The sequence below is a fragment of the Ambystoma mexicanum genome, chromosome 3p, assembly GCF_040938575.1.
Source record: "Ambystoma mexicanum isolate Mex_15411 chromosome 3p, UKY_AmexF1_1, whole genome shotgun sequence".
NCBI classification, from domain to species: domain Eukaryota; kingdom Metazoa; phylum Chordata; class Amphibia; order Caudata; family Ambystomatidae; genus Ambystoma; species Ambystoma mexicanum.
This window is the reverse complement of record NC_090925.1, coordinates 368,771,128-368,796,795: the sequence shown is the minus strand read 5'-3', so window position 1 is coordinate 368,796,795 and position 25,668 is coordinate 368,771,128. Positions and strand designations below refer to the sequence as shown.

Here is a 25,668-nt window from a genome sequence, read left to right as displayed (position 1 = left end):
ACTGTGTAGATTGTGCCGGCAGACAGGTATCAGCCTTGTGAGATTTGAGATGGCAATAACCCGGAAAAATCTACAGAGGGGTAGGTTGGGAGGGCGATGAGGAATACGTTGGAGGAACATCCAATCAAAAGAACGTTACCAGTTGGTAGGTAACTTGTTCTTCGAGTGGATTGTGTCCTACAACGTATTCCTCATTTTAGATGGACTCCCAAAGCAGTATATTGCATACTTTCTCTGGAGGAGGGGTCAGATATTTTCCCCACCAATGCTTTTAGATGGCGGAATAAAGCACTGCTTTTCCAAAAGTCAGCTCCCTAGACTGGAAAGCATCCAGGCTATAGAATTTTGAGAAGGTGTAAAGTGAAGACCAAGTTGCTGCTTCGCAAATGGACCTTATTGCGACACCTCTTTGAAGGGCCATGGAAGAGGCGATGCCTCTGGTGGAATGAGCCCTTAACCCTTCTGGTGGGTCTTTTTGTGCTAGTCTGTAGCATTCTGAAATGCAAAGTACGATCCAGCGTGAAATTGTCTGTTTTGTTACCGATTGACCCAGTTTCCTTCCTGTGTAGCCTATAAACAACTGGTTGTCCACTCCAAGCCTAGAAAGTCTAAAGCTCTTTTTGGATCGAGTCTGTGTAATCTTTCCTCCTCCTTAGAAGGATGAGGTGGAGGATAGAATGAGGGTAAAAAAAATTCTGACTTAAATGAAAATCAGATATTACTTTTGGTAAAAATGATGGCTTAACCCTCAATACAACTCTGTCCTTATGGAACACAGTATAGGGTGGTCCAGAAGACAGTGCCTGCAATTTGCTCACTCTTCTTGCTGATGTTAGAGCAACTAAAAAGGCCGTTTTCCACGTTAGTAATCTTAATGGACACGTGTGCACAGGCTCAAAAGAGGCACACATTAAGAATTTTAGGACTAAATTTAGATCCCAAATCGGTACTTGAAATGGGCGAGGAGGAAACACATTAGTGAGACCTTTTAAGAATTGTGTTATCAAAGGAATTCTGAAGTAGGAGCATTCTTCCAATGAGCGCTTGAAAATGGAAAGCGCCACAAGGTAACCTTTTATTGTTCCGATATTCAGACCTCTATGTGCTAGGGACAGAAGGAGAGATAGTACTTCCGGAATAGAACATAGAAAAGGATCGACATTCCTTTCCCTGCACCAGTTGCAAAACTTTTTCCAACGGCAACGGTATAGAGACTTTGTTGCTGGCCTTCTTGCCGAAAGCAACACCTCCATAACATCATCTGGAAGGTTCCAATCCCTGTATCTCAGCCTTTCAGATACCAAGCATGAAGGTTGAGTGTTCTGACCTCTGGGTGGAGAACCTGACCTTCCATTTGAGAGAGAAGGTTCTCTTTCTGAGAAAGACGTACTGGAGGACAGATGGACATATCTAGAAGGTCCGGATACCACGTTCTCCTGGCCCAATCCGGGGCAATTAGGATCATGCGGTTCCCAAAGCGTCTCAGCCTCCTGATGACCTGAGGATTGACGGGAATCGGAGGGAACGCGTACAATAGTGGGAAATTCCACTCCACCACGAACGCGTCACCCAGGGCTCCTCTCGGGGGAAATTCCCTTGAGCAATACCTTTTGCATTTTCGGTTGGTACCGGTTGCGGATAGGTCTACCTGGAGGGTTCCCCAAAGGGCGAAGATCTCTTGAATGACTTCCTGAGCCAGTTCCCATTCGTGGCACACCGTGCTCTGCCTGCTTAGAGCATCTGCCGTCATATTCTCTTCCCCGGCTAGATAATTGCCGTTAAAGATATTCCTTCCTGAATCGCCCAATACCAGAGCTGCATTGCCTCTCTGCACAGGGGTAGTGACCCCACACCTCCTCTTTTGTTTAGGTAGTGCATGGCCACTGTGTTGTCCGTCATTATCAGGACATTCTTTCCCCTGACAGATGGCAGGAAGGCCTTCAGCGCTAGTCTGATTGCCCTCAGCTCTAAAAGGTTGATATGTAGTTTGGACTCCGATGGAGACCAACGACCATTGATTGTCAAATCGTTGGCATGAGCTCCCCACCCCAGGAGTGAGGCGTCTGTCACTACTGTGATCTCCGGCCATGGTTGCCAAAAAGGTTCTCCTTTTAGGATGTTCTCTGTACAGGTCCACCATAGAAGGTCTTGTCTGACCTTGTTCGGAATCTGAAGAAGATCCGTCATTTGACTCAAGAACTGGGACCACTGAGTCTTTAGAGCCCATTGAAGGGATCTCATCCTCAAGCGTGCCTCTGGCACCAGGAAGATGCAGGATGCCATGAGGCCGAGCAACCTTAAAAAGTCGTAAGCCTGGAGATTTTGTGCATTTTGGAATTTGGAAACCATCTGAAGAATGTCTTGAGCCCTCGTCTTGGGAGGCGAGCTCTTTCCCAAGGATGTGTCTAGTAAAGCCCTTATGTACTGAAGCTGTTGGGAAGGTGTCATTTGTGACTTCTTGAAATTGAGGGAGAAGCCCAGTTTGTGGAGGAAGTGGCAGGTGACTTTTAGATGATCCAGTGCTTGTTAGGCAGAACGCGCTATGATCAACCAATTGTCCAGGTAGGGGTAGACATGAATCCCCCCTCTCCTGAGGTGCGCTGCCACCACTACCATTAACTTGTTGAAGACCCTCGGGGCAGAGGTCAACCCGAATGGCAGGACTCGAAACTGATAGTGTGAGTCGCCAACTACGAACCTCAGGTATTTTCTGTGTTTGAGATGAATCGGCACATGATAATAAGCATCCTGGAGGTCCAATGACACTAACCAGTCCTGAAGTTGAAGGGCCTGAAGGATCTGAGAAAGGGTAACCATCTTGAATTTGTCCTTCCTGAGGAACTTGTTCAAGTTTCTTAAGTCCAAGATGGGTCTCAGTCCTCCGTCCATTTTGGGGATAAAGAAAATACGGGGAGTACCATCCCTTGTTCCTCTCCGCTGCAGGTACTGGTTCTATGGCACCTTTCTCCAGCAGGGTTAGAACCTCCTGCTGTAGGAGCGGGTTTGAAGACTTCAACGGGTTTCTCCCTGGTGGATTGCTTTGAGGTTGCTTTAGAAAAGGAAAGCAGTAGCCTTGGGCTATTATTTCTAGAGCCCAAACATCTGAAGCAATGGCTCGCCATTCTTGCAGATGCTGTGACAGCCTGCCTCCTACAGATGTTTTGTGGTGCAAGTCCTGAAAGTGGTTTTGTGGCGGATGTTGCAGCCGCTGCTGGCAGAGAGGCTGCAGCTGGTGCTGGCTTAGCACGTTTTCCTCGTCCACCGCGAGTGGCCTTTCTTTGGCCCCTTTGACTGGCCATTCCTCTCGCCTTTCCATATGAGGTGTAATAACAATAGGATCGTCCCCTCCATGATTGCCCTTGTGCACGAAAAGGCTGAGGTTGCCTAATAGCAACTCCTAAAGATTTGGCCGCTGCGTTTGAGGTCTGCAACCTCTCAAGGATCTCGTCAGCCTTGTTGCCAAAAAGGTGAGACCCGTCAAAAGGCATGTTCAGAAGACGGTTCTGTACGTCCGGTGCAAAACCCGACTTCCGTAACCATGCAAACCTGCGCATTACCGTGCTAGTGCCCATGGACCTGCTTACACTATCCGCAGTGTCCAACCCAGATTGAAGGGATTCCTGCATGGCTTCCTTTCCATCTCTAACGATCTTCCCCTTCTGGAATGTGCTCCGCCGCCATTGCGATGCACTCCCACAGAGTGTACGAAAATATTCCCAAGGCACATGTGGAGATGGCAGATTTTAATGCCATGCTCCCGGCTGAAAATAGCTTCCGTGCCCAACCATCCACACGCTTATCGTCCCTGTCAGGAGGGATAGACGGGTACGCAAGTTTTTTGGAAGCTGTGGCTGCCTGTATGACCAGACTCTTGGGAGTTGGATGTTTTGACAGATAGCCGGGGTCGCTACTGGCTGGGCGGTATTTTGATGCGAGGGACTTATTTACCGGAGGAATAGAATCCGGAGTTTCCCAATTCTTGGCCACCCTGTTTTGTAAGGCTACATGAAAAGGTAGTACTGGGTCTTCAGTGGGACCATGGTCCAATATGTCTGTTAAATCGTCTTGGACGAATTGGGCTGGTGGTCTAGCCCATCCCAAGTAATCTACCACCTTGGTCATTAACTGACGGTAAGATGGACTGGCATGCTCTCCTGGATCTGGTCTGCCAAAGTAATTCTCAGGAGAAGTGTCAATGCCACTTGCATTATGTAAAGACTCCACCAAATCCCTCATTCTGCTTTCCTCTGAGATCAAGCATTCTGGGACATTTGGGGTGCCATATTCCAATCCAAAAGGTACATTTTCCTCATCGGATCTCTCCTGTTCCTTAAAAATTGAGGTCAAGGATTTGAAAAACTCCTTCCTAGGTAGAGGCTTGAAAACCTTCTCTGGGAGAGGAAGAGGAAGAGGTGTAGTACCAGACTCTGAAGAAATTACATGTTTTGTAACTTTCTCCTTCTCTTTTTCTGGTTTCCCTGGCTTGGCTGGAGCCTTTGGCGCCTAGGGTTTCGGCGTCGACGTCGATAAAGCCGTTGACGCGTCGACGACATAGTGGTCATCGGCAGAGTCTGCTTTGAGGGCATCGAGGCAGTCTTCGACGATTTTCCCTTCGAGGTGTGATAGGTCTCGGACGGCGTCGGTGACCTCGAGCAGTCGACTCGACTCGAGCGTTTATCGCTCGGCGTCCTGGAAGGTTCCCTAGCCTTCCTTTTACGATCACCCGGCTCGAGGGCGCGCGAGTGTCGGAGCGATGACACTCCCGGCCGGCTTCCGAAGAATGCGTGGACCGAGGCTTCGCCTTCTGAAACACCTCCATCATTTTGACCCTGAATGCTTCCCACTCTTCGGAAGACGAATGTTTCGTGGGGCATTTCATCCTTTTCGGAGACTCGTCTGACGACGAGGTGGAGGGAGACCTGTGGCTTCGTTTCTTCGATTTTTTTGACGAAGACGACGGGCGATGAGAATCGCTTCGGGATCTAGATCGATGCCTTTCGCGTCGAGGAGATTTCTCCTCATGGGGTCTCGACTCGACGCTAGAAGCTTTTCGATCCTTCCAACCTACCTGTAGTTTTCCTCTCCTTTCTGGCAAGGCCTTCTCCATCATCACCTGACACTTCGAACAGGCCTCCATGTCGTGGCCTTCTCCGAGGCACCACAAACACTAGCGGTGCGGGTCTGTGATCAACATTTTTGAGCCGCACGACTTGCATTTCTTGAAACCCGATCTCGGGGTCGTGGTCGTCGTCGATGACGAGGACATATTTCTTATTATATTATATTTCTTCACAGAACTCGAGGCGCGCCGAATGTCCGAAGCAACGTAACTGCGGAAAAACAGAACTGAGGCCCACGGGCGCCGCGCGTGCTACTTATACACCCGATGACGTCACCCTTGACGGAGGCCTTTGAGGGACCGTCGACTCGACGACATCGACGCACGGCGCCCTCTGCTGAAAAAAAATTCCGAAGAGCAGCAAAGCTGGATGGAATACATCTAAGATGAGGAATACGTTGGAGGACACAATCCACTCGAAATGTATTTTAGGTACCTGGACAGCTAGGGTCTTAACAAATATTGCATTTGTGAAGTTTGCTCTTTACCATGCTGATTCTATCCAACCATGAGTGGTCACTCCACCTCACTAAATATTTTTATGATCGCTTATGAGGATTTGATTTTTGTGGAAGTGATCTTTGATTCCTGACAGCCCACAACCATTGAATTTAGTACTGATAATTGACTATGTGCTAGTCAAATGCCTTTTTTTTGTAGGATGAAAAATATAAAGTTTACAATTATTTGGCAGTACCCTTAGCACCTGGTATAATCTACAGCGCTGGTAGAGACATCTGGGTGTTTCGTAACCAGGTTCGATGATGCATAGTACTTAGTTTGAGCAAGGGAGTGATTTCAGGGCATAGTTAATGGGGACTTGTACAATGTGTGTTAAAAGATGGCACTATACATTGCATTCAATTGTACATTTACCTCCCTTTTTAGCTTTGGCTATTAGCGCCACCTAGAAGGTGGACTATTGCATGGGAGTACAACTAGGAGATGACGTGATAAGGGACACATCTTGTAGGGGTGTGGTGGTTTGGTTATTTACCCATCCATTGATTGCCCATCCATGCCCAAAACACATTCTCATGGTAGCTCTTGAAGCTCCCTTTATTAAGCAGTCAAACTTTGACTTGCCAGTGTTCTTTCTATGTAGTCAGAGTTAATGGCTTAATTGCAGCTGTAAATGTCTTACTGGTGTAATAAACTTATTTTAACCAAAGTGTGCCTTCAACCACTTGATTTTATATCTGTTCCATGCACTGAAGTTCTGATAATAAAAAGCATTGACAAAGCCATCAGTTTCTTATTTTGGCTTATGTATAGTATGAGATGGTCATTTGCCAGGAACGCTAGTAGCCAGCCATAAAAAAGTAACTCCAAAAGTCAATTATCGCTAACCAATGGCTATTGGTGGTTGCAAAGTTTGAGCCCTGCTGCTATCATATGCTCAGGTAATCACACTGTTTTTCAGCTGGGACCATCATATGGCCAGGTAGTACCATTATGGCAGTGCCTTGTAAATGCCTAAACAAAGCCATAGCTATTGACTTTGCCAATGCATTTTTTTTCTTATCCTCCCTGTGAACATATTTGAAATTACATACTTGTAAACAGTTTCTTTGTAGTGATCAGCTCTGAGAAGTTTGTGAGCGCACACTTGGTATGTAGATCGTGTTTACAATATGCTTCTAAGGAAAGGTTACTTTGATCCATTAAGACTTAATACAGAATATTTATACGCAAGCCAAAACAGTTGGCTTTGCCAATACTTGTTTCCTTTGGGAGACCATGCTCCGCACTGGACCTTAAGTCAGGCTTCTTGGTACTTAATGCCCAGGAATTCCCACTGCCCCCACCCTTATCCCCGACCACTAAGGCTTAAATAATAAGCTAACATATCTCCATAGGCCACGTAGCCAAGAGTATCAGCACTTCAATTTCCAAAAGAAAATTGCAATTATTCTCACATTAGTACATATTACAAAACCAGTTGAGCTTGTTCCATTAATGACAGTACGACATCAACACACACCTTTGGCTGCCTCAATTGTGAAAAGTGTCTTTTTAGACTAATTGACAAATTGTATTGATTACCTTAATGAACCCTTTCGAATCCCCAGTTAAAAGTATCTGGTTGTTCATATCTGTGCACATGGTGCTGATTGAGGCATCCTGATTCTCATCTCCGTATGTTGCTCGAAATTTACCCAGCAACCCTCCATGGGAACCGACTGACCAGGCGTAAATGAATCCATTAGCGCAACTCGTGAGCAATATTGAGGTGTCAGGACTCTTATCACGTGTGCATAAGAAAAGAACCTGTGAAAAAGATAGGACAAGCCGTTATATAGGTGTCACTGATATCAAGCTTTCTTCTCAGATATCCAGACAGGTACAGCTTCCACTCTCCATGCTAAGAGGATTCCTGGGCATCCTATTATTCCCAATTTAATAGTCTCAAAAAGAGCGTGTAGATTTCGTACCACTCCTACGAAATCTCCACATCTATACAGTAGCTGACACAGATGTCACTGTCCATACACGCATTTATTTATCCTGCAAGGATATCCTTCCCAGATTCATAAGCTTTCGGTGGGAATGACAAAATATTTCAATTTTTACATCATATAAATACAGCAAATGGGCTGATTCAGCATGGTAATCATCATTACTTATGCCTAATCCACCTGTCTCGTTTATTTTATTTTATTAATTTTTTTGATTTATAGAGCGCACTACAGCCCACTGGCATCGAGGCGCTATGAAGGAGCATAAGAAGGCTTGATTCAGGGCTACAAGAATGCGGCCCAACAAGAATTACTTATTACAGGTTGCTTAGTTACATATACAACGATAGATACAGGTGGTACATGTGCAGTATCAAACAAAGAGCCTGGTTTTGATGGCTTTCCGGAAGGCTGCATGAGAGTCAATCAACCTGATATGAGAAGGGAGGGCATTCCAAAAAGTGGAGGCCATAGTTGGAAAGCTGGTACCGCCCGCACGCACTGTGCAGGTTATGGGTATGGTGATCCTGTTGGAATATGCTGCTCTGGTTGGCCTGTAGGGAATGTGTCTGGAAATCCTTTGAACTAGGTAAGGGGGAGCCAAGTCATGGACACACCTGTGCGTCAGGGCGAGGGTTTTGAAAACAATCCTTTCCTTGATGGGAAGTCAGTGGACCTGCCTTCTGACCTCAGAGATGTGGTCCATTCGTGAGATACCTGTTTGCAGCCCAGAGAGCTTTGTTTTGTGCTAGTTGAAGTTTAGCAAGATTCTTACGGGAGGTCCATACAAAGAGGGCATTACAGTAGTACAGTCTTCACCCAATTATTGCCCTAGCAATGATGAGGCAATTCTGTTGGGATAGGAAAGGTCTGGTTGCACTAAGCAGTTTAGAGTGGTACGCTGAAGAGGAGGTTGTGGCATTAACCTGCCTATTCATAGTCAGGTTAGGTTCCAGATATACGCCCACGGTCTTAATGGCTTGGGAGACAGAGATGGGAATGTTATCAACGGTGAAGGAGCTGTATTGGCTGTCAAATTTACGCAAGGTGGACGGGGATCCAATTAACAGAAGTTCGGTTTTCTCACTGTTGTGGCATAACCAGTTTTCTGCCATCCAGGATTGGATCATTGAGTAAATGGAGTTGAGCGTGTTCAGGTCAAACAGATAATCACCCGAGAGCGGGATGAGCACCTGGGTGTCATCTGCATAGTTCGTGTATAAGATGCCCAGGGTGTCCAAAATATTGAACAGAGGCTTCGTGAAAAGGTTATAGAGGGTGGGAGCTATGCATGAACCCTGTGAGACCCCACATTTAATGAGACTAGGGTTGGCACATGATGATTCGGAGAAAACCTTCATCGCTCTTTCCTGTAGGAAAAAAGTTCCCCAGGCACAGGCCCTCGGGGAGAAGTTAGCTGCAGTAGAGAGGTGATGGCAAAGGGTCTTGTGATCCTCCAGATCAAAGGCAGTGCCATGTCGTGGCCGGAACCCGGACTGCCGTAGACCAAGAAGATGGTTATCTTCAAGGAATTTTTTGACTTGCAGATAGGCTGCTTTGTCCAGGATTTTTAACATTGAATATTGCTTGAGCTGTACCTATCCTCTTTTTAGGGGCTGAGTGGGTGAGGATAATGAAACACCAATTACAAAAAATCCCACTAAACAGCTTCCTTCCCTTACCGTGCTGAGTGAACCAACTTAGATGTATGTGTACTTAATTTTTGCATACTTAAACCTAAACAAAAGGGCACTTCACCTCTTAATTATCGAAAAATACTCATATTTTATTGTTTATCACACCATATTGACAATTCTAATATACACAATTAAAAATATTCCAAACACATATTCAACAATGAGTCATTGTATGTACATCTTTCTTCATTACAAATGAAGGCATAGACATATCTGCTTAGACAAACCTTTTATATGCCTTACTGGGGGTGTGTTCTCTTTTATAGAACGAACCCCACTCTTATTTCTGCCCTTCCTAATTTCTCTGGGCAAAGCGGACTGTGCCAACACTTTTATAAAAATGTGTTTCTAGGACCAGCATGGAAATATATCTTTAAGAATAAGCTAGGTCAGTAATCCCTATGGCGAATCCTGCTGGTACTGACTTCAGGGCACATAGGCTTAGTTCATATAGTGGTTTTCACCCACTTAATGGTTTGTCGTAATTTGCAATCTTTCTAAAAGACAAATAAAACAGTTGCATTTTAAAATATGGTTAAAATAAAACATTTTTATGCAAAAAACGAAATACATCTGTTACGGTAACGAGTATTTTGGCACAGTCCGCTTTGCCCAGAGAAATTAGGAAGGGCAGAAATAAGAGTGGGGTTCGTTCTATAAAAGAGAACACACCCCCAGTAAGGCATATAAAAGGTTTGTCTAAGCAGATATGTCTATGCCTTCATTTGTAATGAAGAAAGATGTACATACAATGACTCATTGTTGAATATGTGTTTGGAATATTTTTAATTGTGTATATTAGAATTGTCAATATGGTGTGATAAACAATAAAATATGAGTATTTTTCGATAATTAAGAGGTGAAGTGCCCTTTTGTTTAGGTTTAAGTATGCAAAAATTAAGTACACATACATCTAAGTTGGTTCACTCAGCACGGTAAGGGAAGGAAGCTGTTTAGTGGGATTTTTTGTAACAGGATTTTTAACAGAAAGGGGACAGTGGTAATAGGCCTGTAGTTCCCTGGAACCGATGAGTCAAGGGAGGGTTTTTTAAGGAGCTGTCGGACCCACGCTTCCTTGAGTCCAGTTGGGGCATGGCCAGACTGGAAGGAGGAATTAATGAAGGCAGTGATAAATGGGCCAACGGAGGGGGCACAATCTTTGATGATCTGAGCCGGGCAGGCGTCCCCTTTACAATTTGATGGTTTGATGGATTTGAGGAAGGCAATGAATTCAAGTTCACTCATTTCCTTAAATTCAACACAGGGGGTTACAGTCCTTACTTAATGAAGGCTCCCTGCCTTACCAGACATGAACCAATTTAATTTCCTAACATTTCCAGAATTTTCCACTACTGCCAAAGGGGAGAAAAAACTTGCCTCTCTTTGGCCGCTGCCAGTGTTGTTATTATTCCAAGACAAGGAGGCAGAAGAACTCAGGAGGGAGAGAAGGCGGGTGGCACGTAAGCAATGCGACAAGACTGTTGAACTAGGAGTGATGATGTTTCCCATACATAATTGGACATTACTTTCCATCCACCTTTGTCAAGTTGCATTCCTTATTAAATGAAGATATAGAATGCAGTATCTCATATACTTCTGCCGTGCAAACCGGGAACACAGTAGCCAGAAGTTCTAATGGAAACAATATGTTAACATCACTTCATGAACACATGACTGATGTATGACCCTAGTATCTGAGAGAGAGCCAGTCAATGACAGCGCCACGGTAGACTGAATGGGTATCTACAAACGCATACTCGCACAACTCATTTGTAGATATGCGATAAGCGTAGCACAGGGTGTACTTCTGCCGGTTGCAGGCGAATCCAGAGGAGGATAGCAGCGTGCCTAACCCTCTTAGGATGATGAATAGACATTAATTCCACTAACGCTACTCAAAAATAAAAAGATAATCCAGCTAAAATCCATGTGTTTTCTTCAAGATTGATGCTAAGAATAGAAAGTATTCAATTAGCAATCCTTACCCCTGAGGAGAAGCAGCCCAAGACTACTCACCCATCAGCTGTCTCACCAGTAGCAATTTGGATATGTTATACCATTCAATGATACCAACTGCCAAATGAAGCAATGGGTGCCATGAACTGGCCACCCGATGTCATTGGGTACCATTTGTTTTGAAACAGAACCTGAAGGCAGTGTTAACACTTGAATGCTGACAAGGACGAACCAGATGTATTTGCATTGAAGATTAGCCGTGATTCAGCAAAACAATACTTTTGGTAATGATCTTGCCATTTTCATTATGAATGAATATCAGTGGGAAAAAGAATAAACAAAAGGATCCCTGGCGCGTGAAGCCACGCAAGGATCCTTTGCCTTTTACTCCCTTCCCCGCGTCACAGCGAAGCTCACTGTGTGATCTTGGGCCCTGGTAAGCAGAATTGGAGACAGCTAAGAGGCTTGTCAAGAATCCAGTAAAGGTATATAATAAGTATATTGTGTGCCCGCCTACACCTGTCTCCCTATAAGGTGTGTGGTATGATCCCCCGCTACATTAGCAATAAGATAATATGGAACAAATGAATGGATATGAGGTATTAACCACCCTTGCAAGACTCATAACCATTCATATGCATAATTAGAAGCAGTAAGTGGAAAGAAAGGGCACCATTTCTAACAAGGAGCAGTTGAACCTGCAAAGGTATTAACAGTCACATAAATGTAGATAGTCCTTCCGGCCCTAGAATAAGCATTAATACAACAATAGAAAGTGCTTATTTTGACACAGTCTTTGTTGCAAGGCACCATTGAGCTTGAACTTCTGAACATGGTATGGCCAAAACCTTCTGCTGCAGTCCTGAAAGAGAAAGGCAAAACACTACAAGGGAAAAGGGTGACCCCTGCTGGGCCATGATTAGTGTTCCAATATTCAGGATCTGTAACATATAATATGGACCGTTAAACCTCACGTATGTAACCTGTGTTCAAGGTGAACCTACCACACTGAGTTTGAGAATGGTGTACCACGTCTGAACGGGACCAATACATGGATATCTTGCCTATGAGTCGTATTAAACTGATATTGTGTTGGAGGTTACTACTGAAGATAGAAGCCATCAATAATACCTAATTGCAAGATTGTATAACTACATGATTGAAAGTGCCCTGAATATTGCCTGGAAGGCTGAATGAGGGCAAAAGTAAACATTGAGTATCCATACATTAGAACTACCACCAAGAGTGAGAACGTTTGTTGGCACAAGACCACCATGGATCCATCTATTAGTTCACCCTAGATTGCCAAGCATATAGAATGCAAATAGCACATACCCCACATCAGCCAAATTGTCTTTAAAGGAATGGTTTGGTCAAAATTTTTTATTGCCAACGAGTCGGCCATGTGTTTTTAAGCCTAAGTCGCTCGATTTTAGAAACATTTCCTATGGACCTTACCCATGTTTTCGTCCATTAAACGCACGCGAAAACAGGCATCAGGGAGCTGCCATTTTGTGATAATCCTATCATTTCCCCCATCGCCCTGGCTGACCTGCTTTTGCGGCACTAAATCATATCCCCCGCCCCTGAGCCTGTCATCAGCAGACGCGTACCGCTCATTTCACAACGCCAAAGCACGTCTCGTGTCAACATTCGCTGCACTTCAGCTAATGACGTGTCGCCATGGAAATGGCAGGACGCCTCTTTCCTCAATAAGTATAAACAGACTGTTTCACAACACACAGCAGCAGATTTTCGATTCCATTCCTCTCTCTGTGTTACTTTGAGTATTCTGTGACTCGTTTTTGTGCTCTGAACACACAATGGCTACAATAATGCCCTACATGTACGAGCCCGAGTATACCGAGGAGGAACTACTGGAAAGGGAAACACGCGAAAACGATGGGTCTTCGGACGGCAGTTGGGAGGACGGCAGCTGAAGAGCCTGGACCTAGTCGCATGGACGGTGTTTCCACCTGGTGCACATGCAATCGGTGCGAGCTAATGCCAACCGAGGAGGAGAACTGCTGCTGCTGTGAAAACTCGGGATGCGTGGCCTACATTTCGGAAGGTGAGCCACGACCGCAATGCATCACCGAGCTGTCAGACTTCAGGGCAGCCTGCCTCACACGGTCCGTGTTGAGGATAATGATGGTGCTTATGCACAAACTTCGCGCAACTGTTCGTCCTCGTAATCCAAGTAACAAGTAAGTATACTCTGCTTGTCATGCCACTCCTATTTCATGGTCTTCTACTATATCCAAAATTATATTTACATATCATTGTAACGCACGAAAGTCGTTCAATAGTGTGCAGTGTCTAGATAGCATTTGTCCGAGCAGAATGCCATTAGTTACAAGAATTGTGTTTGACAACAAACGTTTATTAAACTTATCTTGGTCATTTAAAAACAGTTTGTTTCATTCCTTTTCACAGGTGGTACAGGCTGGTGGCCTATCGTTCCTTTACATGGTGGCTTCACGGGAGGCTTGGACACCGCGTTCGAAGAGTGATACCCGCCTGTGCCGTTCGTGCCATAAGAGAAACGTTCCCGAGTGACAGCGGTCAGTACAGGGGATTTTCTCTCGCTGTGCTGCAACCTTTACTGTACAATGTTTAAAGTCTTGTATTTTTGTGTCATCAAAATAAGATACAAAATAAAACACCACATATATTTTAACAACGGATGTTTTGATTTTTTAAATGAATCAAGTGTGTCTCCATTCAAGGATGGACGTCAGACATCTGTGCTCGGAATGGTTCAGTGAAGTTCAGGTCGCTGTGAAGCAGGGTGGTCACTATCTAAGCTAACATAATATATTATCAATAATGCATGCACTAAATAACACTTGTTCAAAGTCTTTCAGTCGGTTATGTCTCTATAAAAGTCACACATATATCTATACTATCAATTAACATTGGATTATACAGGCCTTAGGTCAAGGGTCTTGACCACTATAATACACTGTTTGAAGTGTGGGTTTGTGCTCACAAGAATCTCCGGTATGTGGCATTTGTTATTGATAGGCAACGATATACTGCAGTAGGGGTCTAATGTTAGTTGGGGATCTGCGAGGTGAGCATCATGGCGTGGTCAGTGGTCTGGCACATGAAGAGAATTCCTTGCAGGGACACAGGGTCAGAATGGCAGTAAGTTTGCACTGGCGAGGGTGCGTGGGCAAGGACACGTTTGTGGAGATGAACAAGCTCTGTGCTTGGTTCAGGCCGGTTCACATGCAGGACCGTGATCTCAGAGAGTGATGTGTTACATTTATTAGCTGTTGCAAATACCTCTGGAGATTTCCAGTCAGAGTGGGAACGAGGGTGTGGGCCATGTGCTCTGCGCACTGTACTATCGCAGTGAGGCCTGGTCACCAAGATGGAGTGGAAAGGGGTATAAAAATGGATGCCCCGTGTCCTGCTCAGTGTTCCCATCTGAACTCAAAGGTAACAATCACATAACATCACATAAGGGCAAGGGGCAAACCCACTACTGGAGGCACTTGGAATGAGTTTCTACTGAGAAGTAAAGGATGAGAGGGGCCTGATGGCCCCTCGCTCCCACACACTTGCCTGCACGCCCCAGGCCCATCCATCCCACCCCCTCTATCAAAGGCGGTTCGCACCCGGGGATGAGCGCTGGCATGGGGGGCTGTCACGGGCGCAAACGGCCAAGGTGCCAAACAGCATGTACACTTCAAAAGGTATCCCACGCCCAGGGGCCATCGCTCACATGGCCTCCTCAGACCCCGTGTCTCCAGGCAGGCCTCCCCCGAGGCACCACGACATACACACGTCATTCATTCACAAACACACCCCTGTTTCTAATACTTTATAAACCACTTGATATGTCTCATGAGAACATCTTCGTGCTTTGCAAGTCAACTCCTGAACCTTCTACCTGAGAAGCACTGAGATCTATGCTAATCTGCTCGTCGCCGTGCTATCTGTGACCGCTTCGAGCAAACTCGTCAGTGTGCTACCTGTGGCCATCTACCTGTTCTCCTGCAACATACTGCTCGGCCTGCTGAATCCAACTGTTTGTTGGTCAAGGTAAGGCCATGTATCCTAGTCATATTTCGGTCATTTTTACATTTCAATCTATTTGCTATTACAGTACCCAATAGAGCTGTGGTCATTGGTCTCATTGCTATTAACTTGAGTTTCAATTGTTATGCTATCAATAGATCTATTTATTTTCATCTGTGTCAATTGTCATCGAATGGCATCCTTCGGGGGTCCAGTCTATAATGTAAGCATGTTTCCTTTTCGTGCAAGACAGAACATCCAAGGGACGAGTCACATGTTCAGATTTTAGTCACATAATTAAAAAAATGTCTAATTTATGCAAATACTAAGCCGCACATGATGAACTGGTATAGTTCCGGCGCCCAAAACAAACCTTGCATTGAGCATGGTATGGTTCATTTACTTTTTTATGACATTTTTATTCATCAAGGTTTTATAATAATCTTGATATTTAATTTTCAGAATTTTCAACAATGCCTGCCTGTTCGATTAACGGTTGCCCTTCGAAGACCCATGCTAAATCTGAAGGCACTACAATGCATGTTTTCCCGAAAACTGTTGATCAAATAAGAGAATGGGTCAGACATTGCGGATATCCACTGGATGAGCTGGAAAGTAGAGTCCAACAAGTCTTTGAGGACAAGAGGGGTGATCGATACCGCATCTGCAGCCGGTCTCTTTCCCTCAAACATGTACACCACATCTTGGGTAACAAAGAAGAATAAACGGCGATCGACATGAAAATTGCTCGCAAACGCTATTCCCACTCTATTCGTCCACAATCCGCCAATGGTGAGTCAAGTGTCTGTTTTTAGCTTTAGGCCTTGCGGCAGTGTGTAGGTAGCTGAATGGATTCATTGATATTTTAGGTCTTGTTTCCAATTTGTAATACTTTCAACATTGATATGAGTGTATAGCTTTTTGAATACTGACATTTATCAATATATTATTTTTAGATTTCATAACCCACAAACAAAATCTATATATGGGCACAGGCAACTGTGCTATATTGCGCATTACTCAAGTATTCTGTCTCCTTACATGGCAATTTTAAATATTGGCATTTCATTATCAAACAATAATTTACCTTTACAACTTCTTGACTATCCCTTGAATCTGAAGCAAGAACATTCTACTTCCGTCACAGGCTCGCAGTTATCAACCATTTCTAGTGCGTATCAGGTAATCATACTTGGCTATTCCGCTACAGACTTGTTTTATGCATGTCAAGTCATAGTTTTTATGTATCGTGTGATTATTTTACCAATTGTTTGGTTAGTGCTTTCCAATTGATATACACCTTAGTTGTCATCCCCTGGTGGTTTTTTTTTCAGTTATAATTAGTGTTATCCATACTAATGCAAGTACTGTCTTCCAAGGAGATGCTGAAGCGTCCACCACATTGACAACGGCCCTAGATGTTCTTCAGCAGCACGAGGTATGGATACTGACAGCTCCATCGACCGTGATCATCAGGACTGGAACACTTGTCGTTTGATTGTTCTACACCATGTTTCATTCGTGGTTAGCCGTTGATATGTACCTGTGCGGCCCCAAGCGTGTGTTGTGTTTTCAATATTGTAATCCTTACTAATGCAAATACTATGTTTCAGGCAGTTGTTGTTGAATCGTCAACCCACGCACTTGATGCGGAGCCTGACATTCAAGTTATTCCGGTGGAAGCGCGACCATGCGGATACGAATCGGCACAACAGCTTTCGGAAGTGCGCACCACATTGGCAACAGCCCTAGATATTCTTCAGCAGCACGAGGTATGGATACTGACAGCTCCATCGAGCGTGATCATATAACGTGATTCCATTTGCTATACTTTCTTCCCTATTAACGCAAGTTCTGTGTTTCAGGGAGACAATGGAGCTTCCACTACAATCGCAAGATCCAATTTAGATGATGCAGATGTAAACAAATCAGAGAAATAAGTTGATTAAATCTGATCATATTTAAATATTCCTTGATTATTTTAGACAATGCAACATTTGTGGTTATCTCTTTAGATGTACCTGTACCGTCGACCACAAGTGTGTGTTATGTTTACAATATTGAAAACCATACTAACGCAAGTACTGTGTTTCAGGGAGTTGCTCATGCCTCCTCTTCAATACAATCATTCATGGCAGTCCATGCAGAGCCAGAGGTATGGATACTGACAGCTCCATCAAACTAGGTCATCAGAGCTTGAATACTTGTCGTTTGATTGTTCCACACAATGTTTAAATCGTGTTTGGCTATTGAGATGTACATGTGTGTTCGTCCTCACGTGTGTTTTATGCTAACAATATTTTGATACACAGTAATGAAAATACTATGTTTCAGGGAGTCGATGGAGCCTCATTCCGTGCTGTCTATGCGGATACAGAAAATATAGTCGCTGCAGCGCAAGAGGAAGGGGAGACATGCGGATACGTATCAGAGTAACAGCGTGCAGATGTTGAAGGTCGAGTCAAAAACGTTGCAAAGAAAAGAAACAAAAATAAGGTTAGTTACAAACAGTTCATAACTTTAGAATTTTTTTTGTGCTGGGGACTATTTTATGTTTTTTTCAAGTCAATTCTACTATACTTTATCTTGTGTTTAAACTGCACATCCCTTTTCCAATCTGTCCTCTAGTTACCCGTGGGTCTACGAACTATACATACACAGACAGTGAAGCGAATGAGAGATGTTGCTTGCCAGACCATTTACACTATGGAGGCTATGGAGGAACTATTAATTCAGACGCGGCGTGTTGAGACTCGGGATGCTCATGTCCAATGTACAGAAAATGAAATTAATGTGTCCGAAGAATCCGGCAAAGTTGTATTGGACCATTGCTACAGTACGACCGCACCACCGCAACAACATGACACTGGATGTATTGAAGATAGCTCTGAAGTAGTCACAGATCAATTCACACAATCTACACCCGCCAAAAAATTGCCACCAAAAAAGCTGTCGACATTGTTGTGTTCTCCCATCAATGTTGAAGTAGCAGATGTTGAAATGACAGAGAATGAACCAGCAGCAGCATTCACCGACGCATCAGAACTTGATAGCAGCGATATTTCTTTCAAATGAGGTGATATGTCCTCAACGTCACAGGCCGAAACAACTTTGACGCACGATGACAGTCTAATGAAAGAGGACAAATACATAGTATTCGACAGTTGTTTGATGGATATTATAAGTATGCTGAAATGTGGGCATTCCGTCAGAGGGAAAGTATGTGGGAAGCCATTGATTCATGTGACTCGTCAAAAACAAGGCAGTAATGTCACAATACATGCCGCCTGTAGATTACATCATACGTTCTCATGGTCTGCACAACCGATGCTGGGGAAACTGCCAGCAGGCAATCTACTGTGTGCAGCTGCATCACTTTTTAGTGGCTCCAGTTTTAGAAAGTTAAAGTCTTTCTTTCAGTTTGTGGGACTACATTTCATTTAAAAAACGCAGTACTACAAATACCAACATGATTATCTGTTAGCGGCCATTAGTGATGCTTGGAAAATTGAACAATTGTCTCTAGCAAGTACATTCGAAGGCAAACGATTCAGGCTAGCTGGCGATGGACAGTGCGACAGCCCTGGATTTTCTGCCAAGTACTGCACCTACCACTTTCAGGACATGGATAGTAAGAAAATTGGGAGTTTGGTGGTCGTGCAGGTAACACAATGCACATCCTCAGTGGCCATGGAGAAACTAGGATTTATAAAATAAGTGGAATATCTGCAATCGAGGGGAATGCACATCGACCTCATAGCAACGGACAGACACGGTTCAATTGCCAAGACAATGAGAGAGCAGTTCCCACATATTAAACATCACGTTGATGTATGGCATCTTGGTAAATCAATCTTGTGAAGGGTCAGTGGAAATACTACTTGAAAAATGGCGGTCACTGATGCACCACTGTACCAACGTGCACCGCTGGTCAAAAAACCTACATTTCCACCAATGTGAACATGGCCCTTTGTCCCCAGTGGAGGCACGGAAGAAGAAGTGGTTGAATCCATCTTCACCGACACACAAAGCCATTGAGAAGATTGTTTTCGATAAAACTCTATCAAGAGATTTGAGGGGACTGACAGAATTCTGTCACACAGGAGGTTTGGAGGTGTTCCACAATATGTGTCTAAAGTACAGGCCAAAGCGCTTGCATTTCAGCATACAAGGCATGAGACATAGGACTCTACTAGCGGTCTTGGCCCATAACGAGAATCTCGGCCATGAACAATCTAGGACTAAGGGTAATGTAAGGATGCCTCGCTACACTAAGGCCTTTTCAAAAAGAAGTAAGCAATGGGTGATCAAACCAGTCTATGAGGAAATGGAGTTCGACTTTGTCAAAAGCCTTATTGTTGCTGCATTAGAGAAGCACAGACATGGAATTTTGAACATTTCTGTGCAGAGCACTGATCCATTGCCACCCAACATTGCCACTGTGCCATGTCCACCCAAAGGAGAGCTGGTTGTGAAGTACAAATCCTGGTTTAAATAATTGTAATACGATTGTCTTTTTGTAAATAAATGTTATTGTACAGTGTGCATATAAAGTACGCTAACCCTAACCCCTACCTTCACCATCCTGGGTGCCGAACAACCTGGGTGTCATCTTTGAATTCTCTCTCTATTCACCTCATATTGCTGACCTTGTCTATATGTGTATGTATATATTTTTGTTGATGTAACTAATTTTCGCAATCTCTTCTAAATGCTGGGCACTGTTAACCGAGGGGAGGCTTGCGTATTGCAAATAATAAAACAAACAAACAATAAATCTCACTTTCAACTCAACTCCTCGGGTACTTTATACTTTCCCTGACCTTCCCCAAAAAATTAAAAGTCTCAATAGTTATGGTTCTTTGGGGCTTCAAAGCTCGCAGACAACGAGGACAAAATTGGGGGCCTTAGAACGCGCCAAGCGAGCCGTTGCAGATGGGAGACAAGCCAGTTCGCATTGGCACATTGAGGCGCACTACATAGATGGATTCGAAACTTCAAGTTCTCAAAGATGGCTTTACTACAGGATGTTGCAAAGAAAGAATGTATGCTAATTTCTAGTGAAGGTCAGCGGCTTTGATTTTCAGCTTGCGCTCTGAAGAGGCCCACAACTCGCACTGGCAGTATAAGGTTCTATTGTTTTTTGACCTTGAGAGACAGGGACCATGCCGAAAGAACTTCATTTGAAGGAGGTTTAGGGGGGGGGGAAACGTAAGAGACGATAAGGCAGAAAATTCTGAAACTAGACCGAGTTTCATGTTAGTTCAGTATACGAAAAATCGTTGTCAAGAGCACAGTGGGATTTACGGACTGCATTGCGCAGACACAATGGAAATTGCAAATATAATGTAAGTAACTCTTTAGACGCTTTTATACCGGAATGAAGAATTAATGAATGGATGCATGAATAAATTAATGAATGAAGAGCTTTGAAAAGGTTTGTGGGATCGTCCTTGTAGCGGGCACATGGGCATGCAGGTCTACATTCCACACGCATGTAGACAAAAAGTCGTTTCTCATTGTGTACTAACCTCGATTTATTTTGTTAGTTTTCGCATTGATTTTAGAGCCGAACATACTCCATTGCACTATCCTTGAAAGCAAATAGTTTCAGCTCGGCCGTAATAAATAAAATGAATAATATTAATAAAGATCAATGGCGAGACTAATTATAAATTTTATGTTTTCAAAACAGGTATATCCTTCCCTTTTGCCACTGCCACCAGTTTCAGACACCGGCAGATGTTTTTTTAACCGCCAGCTGCAGCTTAATGTAAACAACTGCACAATCCTGATGATCTTATGGGATGATCGCCAAGGGCCCATATGCCCTTACGCGGTACTAGTGGCTAGAAGCAACATATCAACCTTTACGCTGGCCTAGTGCCTACTTGATGGAACAGCCTTGCGGTTCAACGTGCGACAAAAGTGCTTCTTTGAACGAAAACCAACACCGTGTGTACCATAAAGGAACAGCGCGTGACTTACGATAAACTTATACGGATTTGCGGATAGAGATAAAAGAAAATAAATGACTTTCGGAGTTCATATGGCAATTGCTGAATATTCTATAAACATTTAATGTCAACTAAATGACTTTACCAAATTTACCGTGTTGCTGTTTGATTTTAAATTACAGTTTCATATTCCGAATTGTGGCGCGCTGTGTTGTGAGCTGATCTGTGTTGGTTTCCGGGTTCTGTGTGAATTCGCGTAGAAGACGACTGGGCACGTTTGCCTACGCAGCACGGAAACGTCACGGAGAGAGGCGGGGAATATGAATGTTTTGATGATGTCAGGCTCAGGGGCGGGGGATATGATTTAGTGCCGCAAAAGCAGGTCAGCCAGGGCGATGGGGGAAATGATAGGATTATCACAAAATGGCCGCTCCCTGATGCCTGTTTTCGCGTGCGTTTAATGGACGAAAACTCGGGTAAGGTCCATAGGAAATTTTTTTTAAATCGAGCGACTTAGGCTTAAAAACACATGGCCGACCCGTAGGGGCAATAAAATTTTTTGACCGAAGCATTCCTTTAACAAATGACATTTAATCATGAATGTGTGAGGAGCCATTAAGTGATAATTACCTCTTCTGGGGTGTTTGGTCTTGTAACAAGCCAATGTCCGAGTCAATAGTGACAGCCTTTAGCGATGGACCTAGTGAGGGACCTAGGGATGTTACCACTGGTACAGCCCACAGTATTAGTGATTCTTATTATTAGCACATGTCTGTATCCTTGCTGTTTGCCTCGCAGAGTGAGGAGTCTGGTCTCTGGGAAAGAGTTTTGGAAGTTGGTGTGACTCAACAGGTTTTGAGAGGGGAAATGAAAGGTGGTGAGGCACTGGAAAATACTTACGTAGCTTAGGGGAAAATGGCGGGGATGGTGGAGAGGACATCATGGAGTACGTGTTCAGGTGTATAGCGAGATTGGAGCAAGTGGCAGCCATATTGGATGAGTAGAGTATCACAGGAAGAGGGCATAATAACTCACCCTGCATATCTTTCTGTCAGAAGGAGAAAGAAACATTAGTGAATTAATTAGTGAATTTTGTGTTAGTATACAGTCAAGGGCTGCACAAAGTATTAATTGATAAATGTATTTATATGTAGGTTAAAAAAGAGAAACAAGAATGGATACAACTACACACATGCAGCGTTGTGTAAATCGACTGTTGTCAATTTAAACGTTCTGTGTGTTTAGAGAAAAAGAGAGAGATCTTGTAAAGAGGGTGAGAAACAGAGAGTAAGAGGAAAGAGGTTCTTTCAAAGAAATGAGTCTAGGGGTGACATAGGAAAAGCATGTGAGAGTTTTGGAGTAAATAAGGGAAAAATCAGAAATATTAACTATTTAGAATTAAAATGGAAATTGCCATGGAAGGAGGTGGAACAACTGGAGAAGTGGGAAAGGGAGGGAAAGAGGGCAAAGGGGAGCGGGAGGGGAAGAATGGGGATTGATTGGGGTACTGTAGCCAGTGACAAACAGGTTCTTAAAGAGTGCTACGGAACTGAAATGGAGAAGGCATATGATATGATGGAGGACCACTGACAATGTTCAATAGGGCACGGTTGCAGTAATATTTGAAGGAAGATTCAGATCGATGTCCAATGACAATACATATTTATCGTGTTGCCAGACCTGCATCACCAAACAAATGGATTGCAGCAGCATGGATAGAATGATTTCTGTCGACCTGAGACAGATCAACTTGGACTGAAAAGGTTTTCATTAGGGCTCATAGCATATTCTTACCAAGTGAGTTGGTGCTATACCAGAGATGTGATGTACTAAGGGGTGAATTTGATAATTTTAGTGGGTAAACAAATAAGCTGGGAGCAATGGGGGTAACCTAGACATATTAAGTTCTAGAGAGTGGAATAAGAAGATGGGTTAGACAATACAGCATGCATAGCTCTACTGAGTTGACATTGAGTACAGTCTCAAAGATCTGAGTAGTTTTTGGTTGGTTCATTGTGGCAAATGTCTTACCATTTTAAGCTGTGTTGATGGTGAAGGCATTGCAGGGTGAATTGGGGAGTCCTTTATGCCCAGTATGAGCTAGGTGTCGCTAAAAGTCAAACCAAACCTTATTTGGTCGCCTGATCGAATGCAGACTTGCATCAAGAGAATCAGCCTGCGTGAAATCTTTTTTGATTGGATAATTGCAGTGGGCCATTTCAAAGGGGCATTTTAGTAAATTAACCATGTTATGGAGAATAACCATATGTAACTGACCAAGAGAGCGACAGAGGAGGCAATCGGATGTGAACAAACCATGCCATTTCCCAGAAGTGGAGTTGAAACCTGTTTTCCAATGGGTGTAAGTATATATCTGCTTCTTATCTCAAATGTATTGCCTGGTATATAAATGGGCCCTCCAAGGACTGGATTCATTGCATACTTTTTCATGCAGCCAATGGAATTTAAGGTGAAATATTATCTTTTTCTCTGTAAAAGATATGTCCACTCTGTGTGTTTGTTGTTGCTCATTTTATCATATGAGCATGAACTGATGACTTTGTAAACTTATGCATCCTACCACATCAGCATGCCATTTTAGTTTCTCCAATAAAACGTATCAAAAGTTGGACTTTGTTTGATTTTAAAACTGGACTAACGTAGCGCCAAACCTTTCCTCTGCACATTATAATGGATCCCGAACTGTGCCGGAAAACAATGGCGCATCTGCTATATGAGACGGAAAGTACAGCTGGACATCGAAATTTACTTTCTGTCTGTTTACAAGAAACAGAATCTGAGGACCAAAAGGACTCATCAACAAACAGCATATAACTAAACAGTACTTTACCTCCTAAGAGAAAAGGGCAATCAGAACACTCCAAACAAATGAGGGACTCATAATAAAACCAGCTGACAAGGTGGTGCGGTTGGGACCATCGATATCAAGAAATTCAATGGGGAAGCATATAAATTTCTTGACACACAGTATTTACCAGGAAAAAAACGATGACTCCATTATGGAACAAATCATCAAGTCCATACCAAGCATTATTAAGGAACACCATCAACATCTACTACCAAACAATCTGATTCCTGGGAAAAAGATCCAAAAACAGGAAATCTGGCCATCCAATCATCTCTGAGGTCAACACATTAACCAAAGCCATATTGGGATAGATTGGATCCACCCTAAAACCTTTGGTGATGGACACAAAAACACGTTGTAGATAACACAACATGCATCCTCAGGAAGATTCAGGAGGTAGAACGTGTAACACCAAATGCACTCCTCGCTATGTTGGAAGTCACCTAATTTTATTCCAACATTCCACATGAACAGGAACATGTAAAAGTAGCATGCCATGTATTCCTGCTAAACAAGACCAGAAAGACAGGCACCCCAAACAGAGCCATCATAGACCTCATGAGATTCATTCTTACACACAACAATTTCTGCGTCAATGGAAGACATTTGCTACAAAATACTGGATTGGACATGGACAAAAAAATTGTGCCTCAGTATGAAAAAGTTTTCATTGCAGATCTTGAGCAGGGGCTTTTCTCACAACAATCCCAGGAACCACTAACTTGCATGCAATACATCAATAACATGTTCTTTATTTGGACAGAAGGCAAATAGTCCCTTAAATAATTCCTTGAATCCCTAAATGGCTTCCATTTAGAAGTCACACTACCGGCTGCACCTCTTCAGAGGTATTCTTCCTTCCCTCTCCTTCCCCCCAGAAGCTCACTGTTTCCAGAGCTCTGGTTCTCTCTAGGCTGGACTATTGCAAAAGCCTCTTTCTAAATCTGCCTGCTACTACCCTCCGCCCTCTGCAACTCATCTAGAACAGGACTGTGAGACTTGTCCTTGGCCTGAAGCCCAGGGATCGTATATCTCCAGGACTGAAATCTCTGCACTGGCTCCCGGTGGCTGCAATGATTAAGTACAAACCCCTTTGCATTGTCCCCAAGGCCTTCTGGGGCCTGGGGCCTCAATACCTTCAACGGTGTGCAGTCATAATGTCGACATCAATAATGTCGAAAAATTAATGTCGAAAATCTATAATGTCGACATACAAAAATGTCGACATAATATATTTTCGACATTAATTTTTCGACTCATAAATAAATACATAAATACATTCTATATAAAATAAACAATTCAGACAGTAATTTAGTTTCATCGTTATGTTTATTAAATCTAAAAAATATGTATAGGTAATATATAAATATATAGGTAATACCAACGTATTGTATTAAATAAATAAATAAACATAACAATGCTTCTTTTCAGATAAATAAATAATTAAATGCAACATCTTTTTATAATTCAGTTCAACATGTTATATACTAAACAACCAGTAGATGGCGCTAGCAAGTTAAAAATGTATGTATACAATTATTAACTTATATTTGTTTTAACTTTCTACGTACGGTACGTAGTA

At 43.4% G+C, this 25,668-nt stretch overlaps 1 protein-coding gene across 3 annotated transcripts in view; it reads right to left on the bottom strand.

The window, feature by feature from the left end:
• LOC138580467 (WD repeat-containing protein on Y chromosome-like) overlaps positions 1-25,668 on the bottom strand; it is a 229,438-nt gene that overhangs the window by 170,874 nt on the left and 32,896 nt on the right. For 2 of the 3 annotated variants that reach the window (XR_011304264.1, XM_069651033.1), the window contains exon 3: positions 7,166-7,390. The exons of the other annotated variant lie outside the window; for it this stretch is intronic. Coding sequence is in view for 1 of the 2 variants with exons in the window: in XM_069651033.1 (XP_069507134.1) it covers positions 7,166-7,225 (60 nt within the window). In the remaining variant the exon portion in view is untranslated. The remainder of the gene's footprint in view (positions 1-7,165; positions 7,391-25,668) is intronic. 3 annotated transcript variants of the gene reach the window in all.